At 41.5% G+C, this 18363-nt stretch overlaps 1 protein-coding gene across 1 annotated transcript; it reads right to left on the bottom strand.

The window, feature by feature from the left end:
• Positions 1-282: 282 nt before the first annotated feature.
• Positions 283-8394, bottom strand: ajap1 (adherens junctions associated protein 1). The gene is made up of 4 exons (XM_084681193.1): positions 7641-8394; positions 1069-1156; positions 661-903; positions 283-355 (listed from the first exon to the last, which is right to left on the bottom strand). Exons 1-4 carry the CDS (start codon positions 8392-8394, stop codon positions 283-285), a joined length of 1158 nt encoding a protein of 385 aa, XP_084537319.1.
• Positions 8395-18363: the final 9969 nt, after the last annotated feature.

The following is an 18363-nucleotide window of genomic DNA, read 5'->3' on the forward strand; positions in this document are numbered from 1 at the left end:
AACGCAAAATGGATTTTCATTTCCCGGTACGAGATAACCTTTTTGGAAAATACAGCAAATTGGTTTTAAAACATCTGAATAATTTTGGGGGAGGTATATAGTAAGCAGATTCATGGACAGAAAAAGCTTCCCCTCTGTTCCTAAACTGGGGGCGTTTCACCACAGGGATCAAGATGACTCAGACCATGATTTAAGGAGGGGCCAAAGTGGCACAGTACCTACCAGAGCATAAATTCAGGAAGTATGTTCTGCCTACAGGAAGTGAAAAAGGCCTTTAGCTGGTCAGCAGGAGATCTCAAACCATTTCTCCGACACAAAGGCCACAGGAATCAGCTGCCTTTCTGTAGGAGAAGGTCTGTAAGGAAAGAGTGAGTAAAATATTCAGACTTTTTTTTCCTCAAAACTACATTCTAGTGTTACTAAGGGTGTTCCAAACAGTTCTCAAGGGGATGTTTAATATGCATAAAAACTGTGTGGAGATAACAGAACATTGTCAACAACTAAACTATGCATTCATAGTTTTTTCTTAACATAGTTTACAGCTTTAAACTGTTTACAAAACATGCAATGAATCGTCAACGGACAGTTTATCCAATTACTTTTTAGCAGTTTCATGAAGAAAGAAAAAGGTTCCTATAAAGTCCTCCTCAGTAATTTTACCTATTCCCATTGTATGTGGTCTTGTAGACGGGCATCTGCTGGATCATCTCATCTGTGTAGATGGGCACAGCGGTCCCCACACATTCGTGCGAGCACTGCAGGCTGTCGTTGTAGCCCGTGTACATTTCCAACTTGCTGGGCACCCGAGCAGGAGTGAAGTCCGTCAGGTTCTGGCAGCTTTCCTCTTGTTGGTGGATTTTCCGCTGATGGCTATTGTGACGACCATTCCCGGACTGTGCACAGCTACAAAAACACGCACCAAAGACAAGAAACAAACATAAAATCATACCTTGTACCACTGTGAATTGAGTGGTTAAGATGACGCTTTCATCCACTAATTAATGTTTTGATGTAATGTCACATAAAATAGTGTGCGGGTTAATTTTGGAGTAAAGGAATCTTTCCTACCAGTTTTTAAGGACAAGTGTTGTGATCAAGGCTGCAATAACCATAATGAGAGACACAGTGATTGTGATAATCTGGTGAACTGCCAGACCTGCAGAGAAACAAAACACAGGAAAATGCAAAATATTTAGTTAAGACATTCTGTAATTGCCACAAAAAGAACAGTTTTTACAACTTCAATAGCACAAAACACATTTTCCTCAAAATTGTTGTCAATATATCTATAAGATTTCATCATAAGATTGAAACATATTTTTTACTATAACAATTCTCTCAAACTAAGAAGTTTAAATCTTGCTTAATGTTGATTAACCCTCGTAACCTTTCCATCAGTTTTATCTAAAGCTCTGGATGACAGATCAAACATTCCAGAACAATCTACAGTGTAACTGTAACACATCAGCAGGTATACTTGGTTAGTCAAACAGTCTCTACCCATTGACATACCAAGAACAGCGCCAATTTAAACAGGATCAAAACACAACCCTCTAACTGCTGTCAAGTAGTTCTGACTTATACACCCAAAGTCCCATAGCTACATGGGAAAGTGCATTTCCACTTTATTGTGCAGTCTTGTCTTAAGTAATCTTTAGGAACTTTTCTGAAAGCCTTTGATTTATTGTCTATAGGGGCTGAAGATGATCAAAGCAGTAAAAAGCAAGTAAACAATAATACTTTTAACTTGTCTGGTTAGCATTTCTGTATGCACAAGACACTGCCTAATCTGGGAAACAACACAAGGGTATTAGGAGAGTGCTTAACAGTGGTGCTCCCTGCCAAGCACATCCCAACAACTTGGATACAACTCTGTCACTCATCCAGTTAAGGTACTGTACATGCTTTTGCAGTGTGATAAGAAGGCCAAACAGTTGTGTATTTTCAGATGTTTGGTCTCTGTGACATCATACCAAATAACTGAACTACAAAGGTTGTATTGTGTAATTTAACCCCCAGAACCCCCAAGGTGCTGATCCCTCACTATTGGCAAAGTGAAGTAATCTACAAACACCAATGATGTGCATGACAGCTGAGGAGTACAATTTCTTTTTGTGTGCATGCGTAGGTGTGTGTATCTGTGTGCTGGGGCACAATCCACCGTGGTACAGGGAACATGTGGCAGGACAAAAGCCCTTCGTGATGAAAATGTCCTCACAGGCCTCATACGTCTAACCTCCCCATCAGCCAACTGCCAGGTGGCTGATCCAAGCCAATTTGTCATCGGGAAAGCTCTAAAGGAACTGCTACTCAGTCATTTTAAAACAGTTTACAGGCTGCTTGTGATGTGCTAGCTGGCTGACTCATCCCTCCCTCATTGTGCATATGAAGTTGGATAGCAAACTTCTGTGGGCAGTGTGCACAAAAAGTGAGCCAGGTCAACCTTGGATTAATGATATCTCTGGCTGGCACAGGAAAGCCTCCCTTCCCCATGCAATCAGGGTCCCTCTGCAGCACAAGCACATTAACTTATCAGGGAAGTCATTTGCATTTCTCTCTCTTCCACCTCTACCTCTTTGCCTCCCTCTTTCTCTCTCGCTGACATCAAGGCTAAAAGTTGAAAGTGTGGAGTAATATATTAGCATCTGTCCCAAGTTCATGGATAATGGAGCCTGCCCTTGACCTTGATCAATAGTTGAGGTATCCATGGAGAATTGCTTCATTTCACATCATGTCAGTGTGAAAAGGGCTTCTCAAACTGAGATTACCGGCTTATACATGCCCAATGAATACTAGACAGAAACCCAGCAATACAAAACCCAGTCTTAAGTCTTTTATAACTTCATTTCTTTGGCAGGGCATTATGAAGGAAAAGATAATATGTCAGATAATGACTGAACTGACAAAGCTGAGGGCTGACCAATTCCCTTCCAGAACTACAAGTTGAAGGGAGAACAATTTGGCCTGGCTATTCGTAACTCATTGTGCTCTGGCAGTGAGGTTGAAAAATCACCTCTGGCAGTCACCTTGCTTCAGAGGAGCTGGGTTAGGTTTTGTTTGGTCGAATCACTGCCAAACAAAGAGATGGAGAGAGAGAGACAGATAGGGATAGAGAGATTCTGACCCCTGTGCCAGCAGAGTTGGAGCTACACTGAAGCTCCCGGAGAGAAATAAATGAGGTTTTTTTTTTTCATGGCCTTGACAGTTTCATAAACATGCCATATACAAGCATAGTGGTTTCATAAAATTCACCTGTTATTTGCTCTTATTAAGATAGTGCTTGAAAGACTAACTGACATGACCAAAATAGATCACTAGAATTGAGCTGGAAATGTCAGTATGACAAGTCAATGGTGACCTGAGAGACACAAAGTGCACTTTAAGAACAATACATGTTTTCCTTTCATAAATGCCTCCGAAACTTGGTCTAAGGTTTGAAATGTAAATGATCTTTGTATAGCACCAACAGCCTAACAGCATACGTAATACAATCAAGCTGCTTTAAAAGCTGTGTGGAAAAGGCCCCTCAATTGTGAACAGAGTCGCGTTACTTCCACTCGCAAGCACATTTCCAGAATTTGTCTGTCATTTATAATGCATTAAACTTCCCAGAGAGTGTGAGGGCTGACTAGCGGTGAAACTCCCCCCCCCCCCCCCCCCACCAGTTCCTTTGCCCTCTTTGCAGCTCTTCTCCAATCCTTCCTCCCACGCGAGGCACCTGAGCGGGGGGGTAGTCAGGGCAGGGCTTGGGGGCGGGGGGGTGGTGAGGGCAGCGGTTAGGGGCGGGGGGTGGAAACCTTCCATCGACGACCCACTGATGGTTGGCAATTGCCAATTAACGTTGATGTCAAAGTGTCAATCTAGGTTGATTTCCACTGAGTCACTTTGCAATCTAAAGCACTCATGAAGGAAGAGGGTGCTTCTGGAGAGAAGGAGGGCAAGCGGAAGAGAGAGAGAGAGAAAGAGAGAGAGATAGAGAGAGAGAGATAGAAAGATTGAGACCAGAGACAATTATTCTTTTCTCCCAAAGTCAAAGGCATTGCTGCATAATTCAATCACTCAGCAGTGGATGAAATGTTCTGACAGTAGAAGAGAAGGGAGTCTGAATGTTGTTTAAGTTTCCATGATTGTCTCGTTCACCCGAAGATCCCATTGTCCTGCATGCTTGTACCTCATTTACGATTGTTTGGAAAGATGGCTCGCTCATCTCATTGTGTTAACCATAGAAAGGTGGATTGCTTAGGTGCAACTGAATACATTTAAATTGGATTTGAAAAATGTGCTTTAGGTTTCAATTTGTGCAAGGCCTAATAGAATGTTAAGGGAGGGTAGTAACCAGTGACCATTTTTCGCGTCCTATTTAGTCTTCTGACATTTGACCGTTTACAGTCCTGATGCAGACTCACGTAGATTCTTAAAGACATGTCCATTTCTAAGGCCTCCAAGTTGCTTTAGACAGATATTAAATATAAGGTTTGCTGCATCCAGGACAGGTACGGTTAAAGTCAGGAAAAAACGTCCACAGTAGTGGTGCAGATTTGCTTTGAGTTCAGGGTTAGGTTAAGTGTCAGTGTTACGGTGGCTATGTGACTCGGAGTGGTAAGGTTAGATATAATGAATACATGTGAATGGAATGGTATTGAAACGTTTTCTGCAGGCAGAGATGTGGAGCCATGAAGGAGCTGAGCATCAGAGGCATACAGTAGAGCAGCATCTGCTCAGTCTGGCCACTTCATCTCTTGGCTGAGTTTCTGTAATTCAAAGAGCTTGACTGTGCATGCCTGTCACCAAGCATCAGCATTTAAGTCCAGATTTAACGCTTGGGACGGGGAATCATTTTACCCACTTTATTGAGAGTCAATAGAGAGTAGTGGTGAGATTATCGGATTGCCATGGTAACCGGTTGGGGAAGTATCTAGTTCTCGCTCTCTCTCGAAGCTCTCAAAGCTCCACAATTGTACACCCCTACAAGTCTCAATGTAACGTTGTGCAGCATTTGGACATTTGCCAAATTTTGCTCACCTTTCAAAATGTAGATACTGAAGAACTTCGGCACCAAGCATTTTATTTTAAATGTGCTGACTTGTTTTTGGCAGGAGTTTGTTCTGACTTATTTCATTTAACTTATCTCCACTTTTGAAGCATGATGAGATACAGAGATATCAGCAGCAGGATCCATGTATTTTGAATGTGTTTAACATGTGGCTGGATATTATCAGTTATTCACCCACCATGCGTGTTTAACTATTCCACTTAGACAAATGACAGAGCAGAACCAGGTAAGCCTACATTATATATGTACCCACTTTTGGTGGGAGGATACTTTTAGTTATTTAAGCTTTCAACCTCACAATGTCATGATGCGATAACAAGGCTGAGATATCAGCAGCAGGTCTGCTACTGCAGTTTTAATCATTTCATATCCATGATGAAGCTCCCTGGCCCATCTGTGTGGCTTGAAGAACTGCAGCTAGCATAATAACCAGGAACAATCACTGCACATCTGGAGGCTCCTGGCTGTAAAGCTGCCTTCATGCAGTGACCACAGGGCCACTAAAGCGGAATGATCAAGTGGTCCACCTGTTTCAATCCATCACTGTGTGCCATACTGGGCTGGGCTGTACAGTAAAGGCTACTTGTGTGCTAAACACCAACTGTAGAACAGGGCTGGGCTTGTGTCACAATGAATTACGGCCACTAAGGATTTTTAATATTCATGTGAATTTACATAGTGTACAGTTTATTTGATAGCTTGAGTGATGATGAAAAATGGCAAATTGATTCATCAAACTGCCACCACCATGACGTTTGTGTGTAATGAAAATGAGCATCCAACATTTATAGATAAATATATAGTTTTCATTAAAAAAAACATGCCAGTTATATGCCATCACTTGTATTATAAAACTCTCAGTTTTGCAGACCAGCATTATATCACCATCTGTCACAATTTCTAACCTGGACTAAGCTTGAGGTAAAACATGTTTTTAGTCAAGCAGTCAGACAGGATAATGTTATGTAAAAGGAACCCAGAGTCTGTACTGAGAGACAGAAGATGTACTGTATTTCTTATGCATTACAAGCATGGGAATATTCCAGAGAGAACATTTTGTCAGACTATGTAACTGGACCAATTCATGTTTCATTGATGCTATGAACCCACTGTCATTTTTACAATAGCCCTTTTAGATAACAATAGGCCTGTGTTCAGAACCTTCAAATGCCTGGGGAGGTTTAGGGGTGGGCGAGTCATATTCTCACCGGGTCCACCTTGACCCCCCATGCCTGCTGTGGCAGATAGCAGAGCAGGAAGCACACCTTCTACCACAGGGTTTGTTTCATCAGCAGTAAGAGTACACCCCTGCCTGTGTTGGTAGTCATGCCGACAGTACGTGACATGGATTTGTGTACTGTTACAGCATAGGAAAGTTTGGGCTTTAAAAAAAAAATCCAACTAACAAAGAAGCTTTGAGTTGGAAGTCGGACATGTACTCTGGTAATTTCCTTTCCTGGCTAGGGTGTCATATTGATATGATAATGTGCACCTAGTCATAAAGTATATAATTATGTTTTAATCAGCTTTGAGGTAGCGCCAGTATTAGAGTCACAAGATTTCATTTCTGAGATACAAAAGGAAAAAAAATATTTTGAATTCTACACTGTACAGCAGTTATCTCTTTAAGACATTTGGTTCATAAATCACATCTAAGTTGCTGCACTGCTGTTGGTTGGTCATCAATATGTTCCACTGGACCTTTAGCTGCCCTCTCCATTTGGTGTGTAATTGTGTAACATTTATGTAAATGTAGCCAATGAGTAACAGTCAATTAACATAGTGCTCACTCATACATCGTTTAGGTTTTATGGGCACCTGTATGGTTCATATAAGATGCTAGATCTTCTTGTTGATTTAATGAAAGTGTAAATCCAATGTGCTTACCTGCTTCAATTCATGTGCTAGCCGAACAGGGAAACCTTCCATAAAAATGACACATTGCTTTGGTATTTCAAATAGACAGGCACTTGGTTTAAACATTCAATCCCTAAATAGAACATTCTGAACTACCATCATGCATATATGCCAGTTACTAAGCCCTTCCTAGGAATTAGAGCAAGCTCACATTTGATCAAAAATAGTTTCACAATGGTCAATTATGTTGACTGTATTTGACAGAATTCCAAGAAGAAAGTGTGTGAAACTCACAGTTGGTCATACTGTAATTCAGGCTTCTACCCTGTTTTAGCAAATGTTATTATCTCAGATAAGAACTGGCATGATGTACTTTGAATGAAATGAAACTCTACCTTGACAGTTTCTAAACATCCAAAAGACACTTTCATCAATGACAGTCCCTCGACATTCAACTGAACACTTTCCAACAATCGTCCTTGTAAGCCCAAGAAAATTGTGCTCCTGCTGTGTTTTTTTTAAATGAAACCATCTGTTTCTGAAGTGGAGATATTCTTTATGAAAGCAGGTAGGACATCTCAAAAAGCAAATCTTCGTTAATTGAAAGACAGAAGTAGAAAAGAAGGTCAAAATCGAAAATAAAATACCCAAGTTACAATACAATGGACTTCAGACTGAGGCTGACAATCTTCTACAAAGAGATCTGGAAGGATAGAGATAAAGGTCTTACCAGGTGTGTCCCCATATGGCTTTGGTGGTTTGACAGTCTCCCCCAAGCCGACACTGGCCTTTGTGGTGCTTAGCCTCCTGGGGGGCGGTGTGGTTACCACTGCAAACGTCCTTTGAGGGATCTTGGTAGTGGTGGTGGTGGTAGTGGGGGCCACTGTGGTGGTCAAGGCCTTAGTGGACGGTGTGGATTTGGGCACCGCTTTGCCGTCCTCGTCAAAGTTGTCCTCTGTTCCTGTGGGTCCCCAGTCGATAAATCCAGCCACTGTGGTGGTCCGACCATCCTGAGCCTTGTCATCGCTGTCCCATTTCAGCTGCCTCCGCGCCCGCAGCAACAATCTCACAGCGTCTGATTTGCTTCCCCCAGGAAACAAAGACTTTGAAACCGGTGCTGACAAAAGCCCCACCTCTGTCTGAGAGTATTTCGACCCGCACTCCTTACACAACTGCCCTTTATGTGCCACTCTTCTGTGCTTATTACCCGCTCCTGCCACACCTCTGCTGTCCAGGGGTGGAGGGACAGGGATGAGGGGCCGACGCCCTGGTGGGCTTACAGTCCTCCAGTGGAGTATGCTGGGAGCATCCCAGAAGGGCTGTGAGGAACGGGGCCTAGAGCGAGGCACAGATTTTGAGGTTAGCTTGATCCCCAAGCCCTGACTGAGGGGGGTACAGAGGGAGAGATCCAGGGTGAGGTGGGTCATAGCGAGCAGGATCCACACCCGCCGCCCTACAGCGCTCCCCGGCCTTAGAGCAGACATTGGACTGGAGAAGGAAGAGGAAAGCTGTTTAGATTGGGATATTGATGCATTTTTACATATATAAAAAAAATCATAATAACTGTTTTTTGTAGTATATCATTTCAAGCCAGTTTCATTTCAACGTTTTTCTGTTGATTAATACATTACTGTAGTAGTATTTTCAAACTACGAAGTGTGTATGGATGGAATGCTGCGCACACCTGTATTTGTATTCCAAACACACTTTCTTTTGCTCTCGGCAATGATCTGCTCTCTGGCTAACTGAACTGAACTTCGATAAGAATTATTATAGCCAAGTACCCTACATTACAAAGGTCAGACGTTAAACAAACGTTGTAAAAACACTTAAGATTATGGCTTTGTCTTCCATTGTCCTTGACTGTCTGTCAAAGCAGTGAAGTGACAGTCCTTTTCCTTGATGTACAGATTTATAAGAATCCAGCTCTGATTAAATGTTGAGGGACAAGGTCAAGCTTAGTTTGGCTGACCATATTATTCAGCATTATCTCTGTATAGTCATCTTGTTCCACAAAGGGCATTTTGATTATGCAGTGAGATGGAGCTGAAAGGTGTCAAAGTCACTTGTGGCTTGATATAAGCATACTACTGTAGTGTGCTATTACCAACACAAAAATATTAATGTATTCCATTCCAATTCCCAGTGTTCATGGCAACCTAATCACCAACCTGATTGATCATATTTTTGTCAATACAGCTAACTCATAACCTCACTGAACATTTGGCCCTGCTTTTAAGTAAAACGTGGGATCGTCTTTGCAAGTTACAATACTGAGATGATGGAAACCTTTCCAATTACAGCTGTGTGTTTCCCATTTGACAAAGACAAATTATTGATTTCTGGGGAAACAACCTAATCATCTGTTCTCTTTAATCGTCCTTGTCCTTGGCCAACTCAATTCCATACCAAGGACTCATCTGCTCTACACTGTAGGGATAGCTAAGAGACACTAGTGGGAACAGGTTCCACATTGTAAAGGGAGACCATTGCATTTTTGAGAATGAAAGAGTCAATCAGTTCAACATTAAAAAGCAAACAAGAAGTGAAGGGAAATAGTGAGAATGGGCCATAAACAGTCCATTTTAGTTGTACAGTGGGTTCACTGTTTAAAAGTTCAAAACAGTATGGGCGGTGATTAAACATGTGGTCTCTCTCCAAGAGGGCCACTTGAGGTGACTTCTGTACCACTACTGGAATTAATGCAATCTCCGATAAGGGAAGTGCTTGTTCCCCGCCCTGAATAATATTGATTCTAGTAGGAAGATTGGGATTAACACTGTTGCTCTGCCAAAACGTGCCATGGAATGTTTAATGATCAAGTGGCTTCAGTGCCCACACTCTGCTTTGCTGGGTTTAAATATATCTGGAGGTAAAAATGCAATAACGAGTGTGATTTTGACAAGGGGTACACAACTGGACATGTGTTTGATGTACAGTGGGTGACCTAGTGTGTGGCCATCACAACATTATCACTAAAACCATGGAGATCACAGTTTGGGGATTGTCACATGAAACAGAAAAAGATTGTAAAACTAGCTTTTAATTTGGCTACCAGGAGAAGCATTATTTTTTTATTATGCTTTATCTACTTATACGGTTGTTAAATACACACTGTAGATATTTTAATTAATTATAGATTGCATTTTCTTGCATTTCAGGCTCTTTTCATAAACAAAATTCCCCACCCTGTTTAAAAATATATGACAAAAACATTTAGACAAAAGTAAAAAATGCAAGGCGAAAAACTTGCTTGACACAGTCATGATGTGTCTGACAACAATGTGACTTTGAAGTTCAAGCTTGACATTAAATCTTTCCTCAACTCCTGTTGGTTATTATAAATCATTGATCCTCGAGCCAGAAAAACTAGAGAAAAACACAATCATCCAAAGAGGGAACCCACATTCACATACCCATACCAACAAAGGGCTGAATATGTTGATTGTAAACAATATGCATTATTCAGAGAGTGTTTCGGCATCCAGCAGGCATATCTACAGCTGGATCTCAATATGCCAAGCCTATTCTGAAGCTGAACTCATACAGCGAATGAAATTACTTTCAGAAGCTACAGAGCGACCCATAATTAGTGTGTCCGTTAGCCCGCAGGACTTGGGCTTGAAGGTCAGCTAAAGACTTTCCTGAATGGTGATTCGAGCAAGGGGTTCAGAGAAGAGAGGAACATGGACATCCTTTAGTCCCTCTCTCTATCACACACACACACACACACACCGCATTGAGTGTTTAATGTTCTCTCTCCTTGTACCTATTGATCCATGTTCCATGATGCCTGCCAAGTATGATGATGGCTCGAGATACGAGGGAGCCATAGTTCTGGTCTGAGACCATGTGTGTGTGTGCGTGTAGTTGTCTCTTTAATCACTGGACTTCTAAAGTGTCTCTAGGTTTCTTGATTTGAGTGCACATTTACGACAGGTATGTTTCCTAGCACTAACAGTGTTCATCTTTAACTACAAGAAAGGGTTGTGAATGATATTGTCTATATATAGCTCGGGATTGAGCTTAATAAGAGTCATCTGAGTAACATTCCTCACACTTGTGATTTCACATTGACAGCCGGCTTGAGCTGGGCTACAGTACACAGCAAATCCATTTTCAACTTATTTTGCAGCTCTCTATAAATGCCATGGTCAGGGGGTTAGGATTAGGCCTAGACAGGCATTCTAAATTAAGTACATGATCTTCATGGTTGAGGACGGAAGTCTGAAACATATTAAAAGGTTTTCCTTTGCATAAAAAATATCATGGCATATGACTCAAGACTTATTTATACAGCTAAATTGCATTTAATAGTCAGTCATACATTTTTTTGTTATCAACTGCAACTATGTTCAAAATAAGCTCAATGCTGAAAGAATACAATGCTTTTAAATAAACAATATCTTGAAAATCTGCCTGATTAGAATTTGGCCATGAAGATTTTGGCAATTCCACAGAACTCAAACACATCACAGACGAATAATGGAAAAATCATAGAAGTAGTGAAGGAAGAGACGCCCACATGGAACGACTGTGCATGCACTCAAATCAGTAATCCATTGTGCACAAACACTTAATGCCATTTACCTGCACTTGAAAATTGATGTGCTCAAACATTCAAAACAAAGCCACCAAAAGGCAAAATAAACAACTAGTGGCATTCAATTCCTTTCAAGTCAGTCAGCAATAGATTCACTTCAGAAGCCTGGTTCAAATACATGAACCACGGTGGGGGATGGTGGCAGTTGGATATCCGTGCCTTCATTCACTGTGTTTGGGAATTATAACTCAAAGATTACTTGCTTTCCAGAAGAGGATGTTGCCAATATCCCCTTGTCAAGCTGTTGACACATCACTGTTTGCCGCGAGCAAAAGGGGGGTGAACTTCAGCACTGGTCTTTGATCTACGCATTCTGCAGGAGAGCAGGATGGTTCAATGGTGCTCATGTTCAATGGCAGTATGACTAAGACACTTGTGACAGGGAAGCCGGTGACATTTTGCTTCCCCCCACTTTGCTGGCGGCCGGACAGCAGACTGTGCTGGCGTCTACTCAGGGGGTTCTCTGGTAAATGAACAATGGCGACACTTCAGACTAACCTGGGTTTTAGACGCCAAATGTCAAGACTAGCTTCATGTCGAGAAAAGATGATAGCACACACACGGTCAACCATGAAACACATTCATCATTTGTAATCGTGGAGTAATTGAATCGATTGCCGTGTTACATTTCTTGGGGGGAATGAGTGATGGCGCTCATGTTCAGATCAGGTGTGTAATGAGGCCAGTCGTGATGACATTCATTTATTGAAAAAAAACAAAGGGCGAAGGCTGGCTGTGCCTGATCTACACAGTCATGCTGCAGACTGGCGTCTCACTAAGTGCTACGGAGAGTGAGAACCAAAGACGTAGCAAAAAGGATGTGAGAATCAGACACGCTCAGATGGAAGAAAATGTCCCAGCCAACAGATAACAATTCCCTCAGATGGATGTCAATTCTCTGTGAGGGATGGTAATACAAACCTTTAAAAGTGCATTTTTATATGCATACATTTAAAAAAAAATCTGCTAATGTTATCAGATAATTTATCAAATTAGCCTGTAGGAGATCTAGTACAGAGAGCTAGAGTAGTATCATCATAATCAGTTTAATCTAGGTCTTAATTATAACTTTTTTCCCCCAGACTTTGCAGGGACAAGGCCTTGGCAGAGAGCTCGTCCACCAGAGGGAGGTGGAAATGGCCATCCTTATATAATCTAGTTCACCTCCAGCCCTCCATTCTGTGCCGACATCAATAGAAATGTTATCAGCACGCCCTCGACAACCCCTTCACTGAGTACACATCATTTTCTTCCCGACACAGCCATTGAAAGGTGCTATGGTGAAGGTGACTCTGCCTCTGCTGAAAGCAGGTGTGATGGCAGTCAGGAGGATTTAGGGTGAATCAGCGGTTCTCATATAGAGTATAGAATACAACGATTTTGTGCCCAGCAGATGGCATGCGGGGCATTGTAAGACTAATCTACATGTACTGTAACAATTTCCCTGTTACTTATTAAGCAGATTACTTTGAACTGAATTGGGATTGGAATTGAGGGTACCTTTATGTGATCTATTGTATCCCAGTCTCTCCCATACTGTTTTAAAAATGGCCCCTGGTGAAATCACAAGGGAACATTATGCAAGTTACAGAATATAGATATTAATGTATTGTATGTTTTTTTTCCATGTTAACAGACCTCTTCTACTAGACGATGTTGATATAATTGATTTTGTAACTGAAAATTGTGGATAATTGTGGTAGGCCTATGTGAAATTGAAGAATAAAGTTATCAACATAATAATGGCATCCTACCCTCCTATCACATCATTCTAGCTCACAACTACTTATTATGTTTCCAGCAGCGGCAAATGATCCAACAATGTGTGAAGGACATTGTGTTTGCTTCGTGTGAAGAGGGCTTGCTTCGTGTACTGCACCCCGTCTCCGTCCCTACTCCAAATGGATGTCGAGCAAATTGTTTTCTTTGTCGCAGTAGCCCCACACGTACGCAGTGTTAACAAGGTTCAACAACAACCTAATACGTATGCTGGCAAATAACCTTCTGTTTTCTCTGTTGATGTGCAGAACAGCATTTGCATACAGTAATATGACCAGATAATTTCTCACTCCGAAGGATCTGGAGAAAGTAGACCCTCTCTCCTCCTATGCCTTTTCTATGCATGTTCATTGACTATTTCTAGATGAATCCTACCAATAGGCTGTTTTTACCATGCAAAGACATGACATTTTCAGGGCTTATCATAAAGCCTGAAGGGGTGGTGTGGGCTCTATACTGCATTAAGAATACATTGAAAGGGTTACTAAGTGTAAAGCTGTAAAGCAGTGTATCAAGCGAGAGCTCACACAATGTGTGCACTGGATCCATTCATTCCACCTCTTTCCCTGATTCTGCCAGCCCCAAGCACAGCCTGCCCACATGGGGGAGAAGATACTTAAAATAGACAAGGGCGGGAGGAGGATGAAGAGGGGTGGAGGCGTCTGCATTTGCATTACCTTGAGAAGAAGCAAAAGAGAGGGAGTGTGAGAAAGAGAGAGGAGGAGAGGAGCACTTGAACATTGAGCAGCGGTGTGGCAGTCCGGACCCTCTGGGGATGCTGGGTAGAAACTCTGTGATCACATCCAGGCCATGGAACAAGGATGCATCCCTTTCATCTGACTCACAGGAGCAGTTCAGGCAGAAATGGAGATTGGGCCTACTGGCGAATCCAGGCACATTTGACTGCTTCATCAAACTACAACAATGGCCCCGTGAGTGTAGTTAAGGAGAAAGGGGACCAGGATTATAGTCATAGCTCAGAGTGGCCAGAGAGAGAGACACTCTAATGCTGCTATTGTTTTGACACTACAGGATCAGAATTATGTATTGCAGCTTGATATTACCATGACGCAAACCGCACATTGTTGCACCTTTTAACTTTGTCCATTTAGTTAAGCAACATCAGTACATGTTGTTTCATGGAGATGAATGAACAGTGGCATGGAGCTTGATTGGTATTCAACTTCTGTTTCATGTTGGTGAACTGTGTGTTTCCTAATAACATTGGGACGCATATTATTCCAAGGTCTGCTTGGGAGCGAAAAGGGCACTTAATCCCCACTAGGTTCAATTGGTCTCAGAAAAAACAGACACAAACACTGCACTATAGGACTGTAATTACTAAATTACTTAACCCAACAATAAATGGCTATACAGTATCTCATAATTCGAAAGCAGCCCAGGCTGCATCATATGTAATTGCAATTTGTATTGCTTTTGACATTCTAGGAAAATTAGTTTGACCCTACAAGATAAGATAGAAAACAAGTCTTGTGGTTTATTTAACCTAAATTGATGGTTATGGAAAAACAAGTTTACGACAGTAGTTCTTTCCTGATCTTCCCAAGCCAGTTAATAAGAGCATGCAGCTTTAAGCGAGTCTGACCCAGAATAATGACTGTTTTCAAGAGGAGGTCATCAGAGATGCACTTTAAAGCTGAGATAGCCTTAAGCAGCCCAGCTCCAAACGACTGAAATAAACGACTGCTTTCCTGCAACACGAAAAAAGGAAATTACAATGAGATTAGACAATTTCAGTCCCAGTTCCATCGTGCACATTGCGTACATCAACACCCCTCTATGATGGACTGAAGTGAATGAGCTTCTTTTAAGAGGTCCAACAGCAACCACCCCAACATTAAATACCTGAAACATCCAAGTCATGGATTAATTGAAGAGGAATCAAGGGGATAACTCTGGCCTAGAAGCCTTTACAACACAATGTTAGAACTGTCATATATCTGGCAAGGTTGTTAATTAATAATTTATCGTGTCAGTCAGGTGAAGTTGCAATCGGTGAATTAACAAGAATGCTTCAGGAAAATTACAATATGTTTGATTGCAACGTAAGCGTTGGTCTAACAGCTCCAATAAGGTGATATTCAACATCTGATTGATCTCAAATTAGCAATGTTAATTAGAGTAATTTATTTTAAAGAACCTCTGCCCATAGTACTGCTCTCTTATTCTGAATCCTGGTGGTCTGTACTGCTCAACAGTGCTGTCCAGGGGCCTGTTCAGAATATTAAAGATCCATCCAACACAAAGGATTGATGGAAAACCAATTGTTATTCCAGAGGTGGTTGTAAACTGAGATTAATGGCTAGTCCACCTGATCCTTTGCTTTTCCTCTAAATGAGGTATGATGTGGTGAAAGCCTTGTGTAATGCATGTGTCCCTAAAAACCTCCCTGATCAATTGAAGATCATCTCTGGCACCACAAAAAGGAGAAGCCCACACAAGTGAACTAATCATCTGTGAGGTTTGAAAAACACCAACTATCATTTGCCTGAGATTTATGACAATTTACTATGCTAGACTTTACAGAATCTGTGTTATTCAAATGGAAAATATGGCAGCACTGCTTTCCAGTCCAACAAACTCAATGAATTACTAACGATAAGGTAAATTGAATATGTCAGAATGTATACAAAATACTGAGTGGAATTCTGCAAAACCCTGATGAATACTGCCGGCTTAGATATTTATGAATGATGAGGATACATGGCTGGTTCCATTATACCATTTAAAATTCACCAGCTTATCTAGCTCCTAGTCTGCAATGCCAGGGACTTAAGGAATAACAAAATATATTATGTCACTGACTTTGCTAGATTTTGACACAAGTATATGGGATCCTTATTTACTTGCTTTGAACTTCAGCGTCCTTTAATGTGGTCAAACCAGTAATGAATGCAAAGCAAGACATGCCTACTTTATTACTGAAATACAACAACAGACAATTCCTGAATTGAAGTCGGTAGCTGCAGGTGCATTATTAAAGCCTGCAAAACAAACTTTCTTTACAGACATCCAGGCATTTCTTATCTGCTGGAATCCCTCAGGTTTATGTCCCTTTGTGGCAGAGCTTCAAATTGGGCCATTAGCAAATCTGTCTTCAATTATTGTAATCCTTGATGCCAGTTTCATTTACTGGTTTCATATCTTTCTCTGCAGTTGAATGAAATCACTAACTTTGTTGGGAAAAAAGCACCACTGCATGGAGAGGTACTGAACAGTATGTACATAAAAGTAAAACATTCTGAGGCCTGAACATTTTGTATTTTTGGAAGGATTGCTTTAGAAATGACTTTACTTGGTCCAGGAATGTAATTTTCTCAATATTTTATATTCAATGGGCACTGCTTTTTAAATGGGGTTTAAAACTCCTATCAGATGAGATCCCAAAGAGTCACCATTTGGGGATTGTTAAATTAGCAAGCAGGCCTTTGTAGGAACTCAAGAGGTCTGTGTGCTCAAGCTCTTAGAGTAAGTTATAGAGCAAACAGAGTGCAGCATGTCCTCAAACATGCACACACACATACACATACACACACACACACACACACACACATACACACATACACACACACACACACACGCACACACACGCACACACACACAATGAATGTGGCTAATGGCAAATGAAGTACAGGAAGGTAAGGAAGAGATCACCTGTCTCATTCTGAGTCATGTTCATGTTTTGGCCTCTAAGGACATATACTACAATTTTGAGGGATTTTTCGTCAAGTCTAACTGATTCATTTACCACTCTCTCACCATGCTTGTCTAGCCAAACTGATTTTTGGCAAATCTTTGGAAAATTAGGTCACTGGCATGAAAAATGCTGTGACTTTTCCACTGACAGAATTGTGTATGAGGTAGAGGGGATGTGACAGAAAGAACTGGAATGTGAATACCAAAATAAACAGCATGACATCTTGCTTTGACCTTTTCCTCTTCACAATACTAAGGTAAGGTAACGCACCTCCATTTATTTCCCTGAGTTCTCCCAAGCTGTATCTTTGTTTTTTGATCGTAAACAAAGTTGGAACAACAGGTATTCCGGAGATATTATTTCTTGAGTGTGGTCTCCAGGTTTCCAGGTCCCAGTGTGTGGTTGAGTGGCTTTGACGCTCTGAGGTGTAGCAGTTTCTGAGGAACTATCGGTTTCATGGTTTCTTTGTAGAAATACAGTATTTGGGAGTAAATTACCACAGCCGGCTCTACTAAAGGATCCAGAGATTTATGGATTGCCCCAGTGCAGGCCGCTGGGTGGTAAATATTGTAAGAAAACTTTCAAGTGTTTCAATAATGTGCTTAAGGTTCTCACATGAAAGGGGTAAAAGTAAACTATCCCACACAAAGGCACTCACTTAGATACGCTCACACACACACACTTCATGCCTGTGAGGCCAACTGAAGCTGCGTCTGGAAAACGAAACTGTGCTGCGTCACTGCTGTGGGAACCTATGCCTGGAAAAGCAAAATAAAGGCATAGAGGACCCAAGATGCAATGGCCAAAGGCGCTGTAACGTTCTATTAATTACTCCCACTGCACAATGTCCTCTACTGCTGTGTACATAACCCACATGCTTACATAAAATAAGCAGGGTGCTAAGGATCATAACATAGTACAGTATATAGCATGGAAGACCAAAGTCTCTGAGAGAAATTATAGGGCAATGCTTCAGCCCTCACCAGCCCTTTAAATGACTGCGAATGGGACGTAACATATAAAATGGGAAACTGTTTCCAGAACATCCCTGTAGTTCATTTATGAAGTGTTTTTGTAAAGAGGGGGCCTCTGAGATGCGACCTCCATGCCTGAAGCAGGCCAGTTAGTGGAAGGGTCCGTGACGGATAAATCTGATCCTTTGTAGAGGCAGTATTGATCCAACAAAAGCTCACTACATGAATCAAGTATGAGCTTTGCTGTTCGCTTCCTCGGCCAGACTCTGTAGGGTGGATGTTCTTCAGTAAAATGATGTGACATATCCCCTCTTCATGTGGCTTTACTGGAAGTGCTCTGCTCAAGAAGTGGTCATTAAAACCAATGACAAAATTCACA

Source organism: Hypomesus nipponensis, chromosome 18 (genome assembly GCF_054491055.1).
Source record: "Hypomesus nipponensis isolate SF chromosome 18, ASM5449105v1, whole genome shotgun sequence".
Lineage (NCBI taxonomy): Eukaryota > Metazoa > Chordata > Actinopteri > Osmeriformes > Osmeridae > Hypomesus > Hypomesus nipponensis.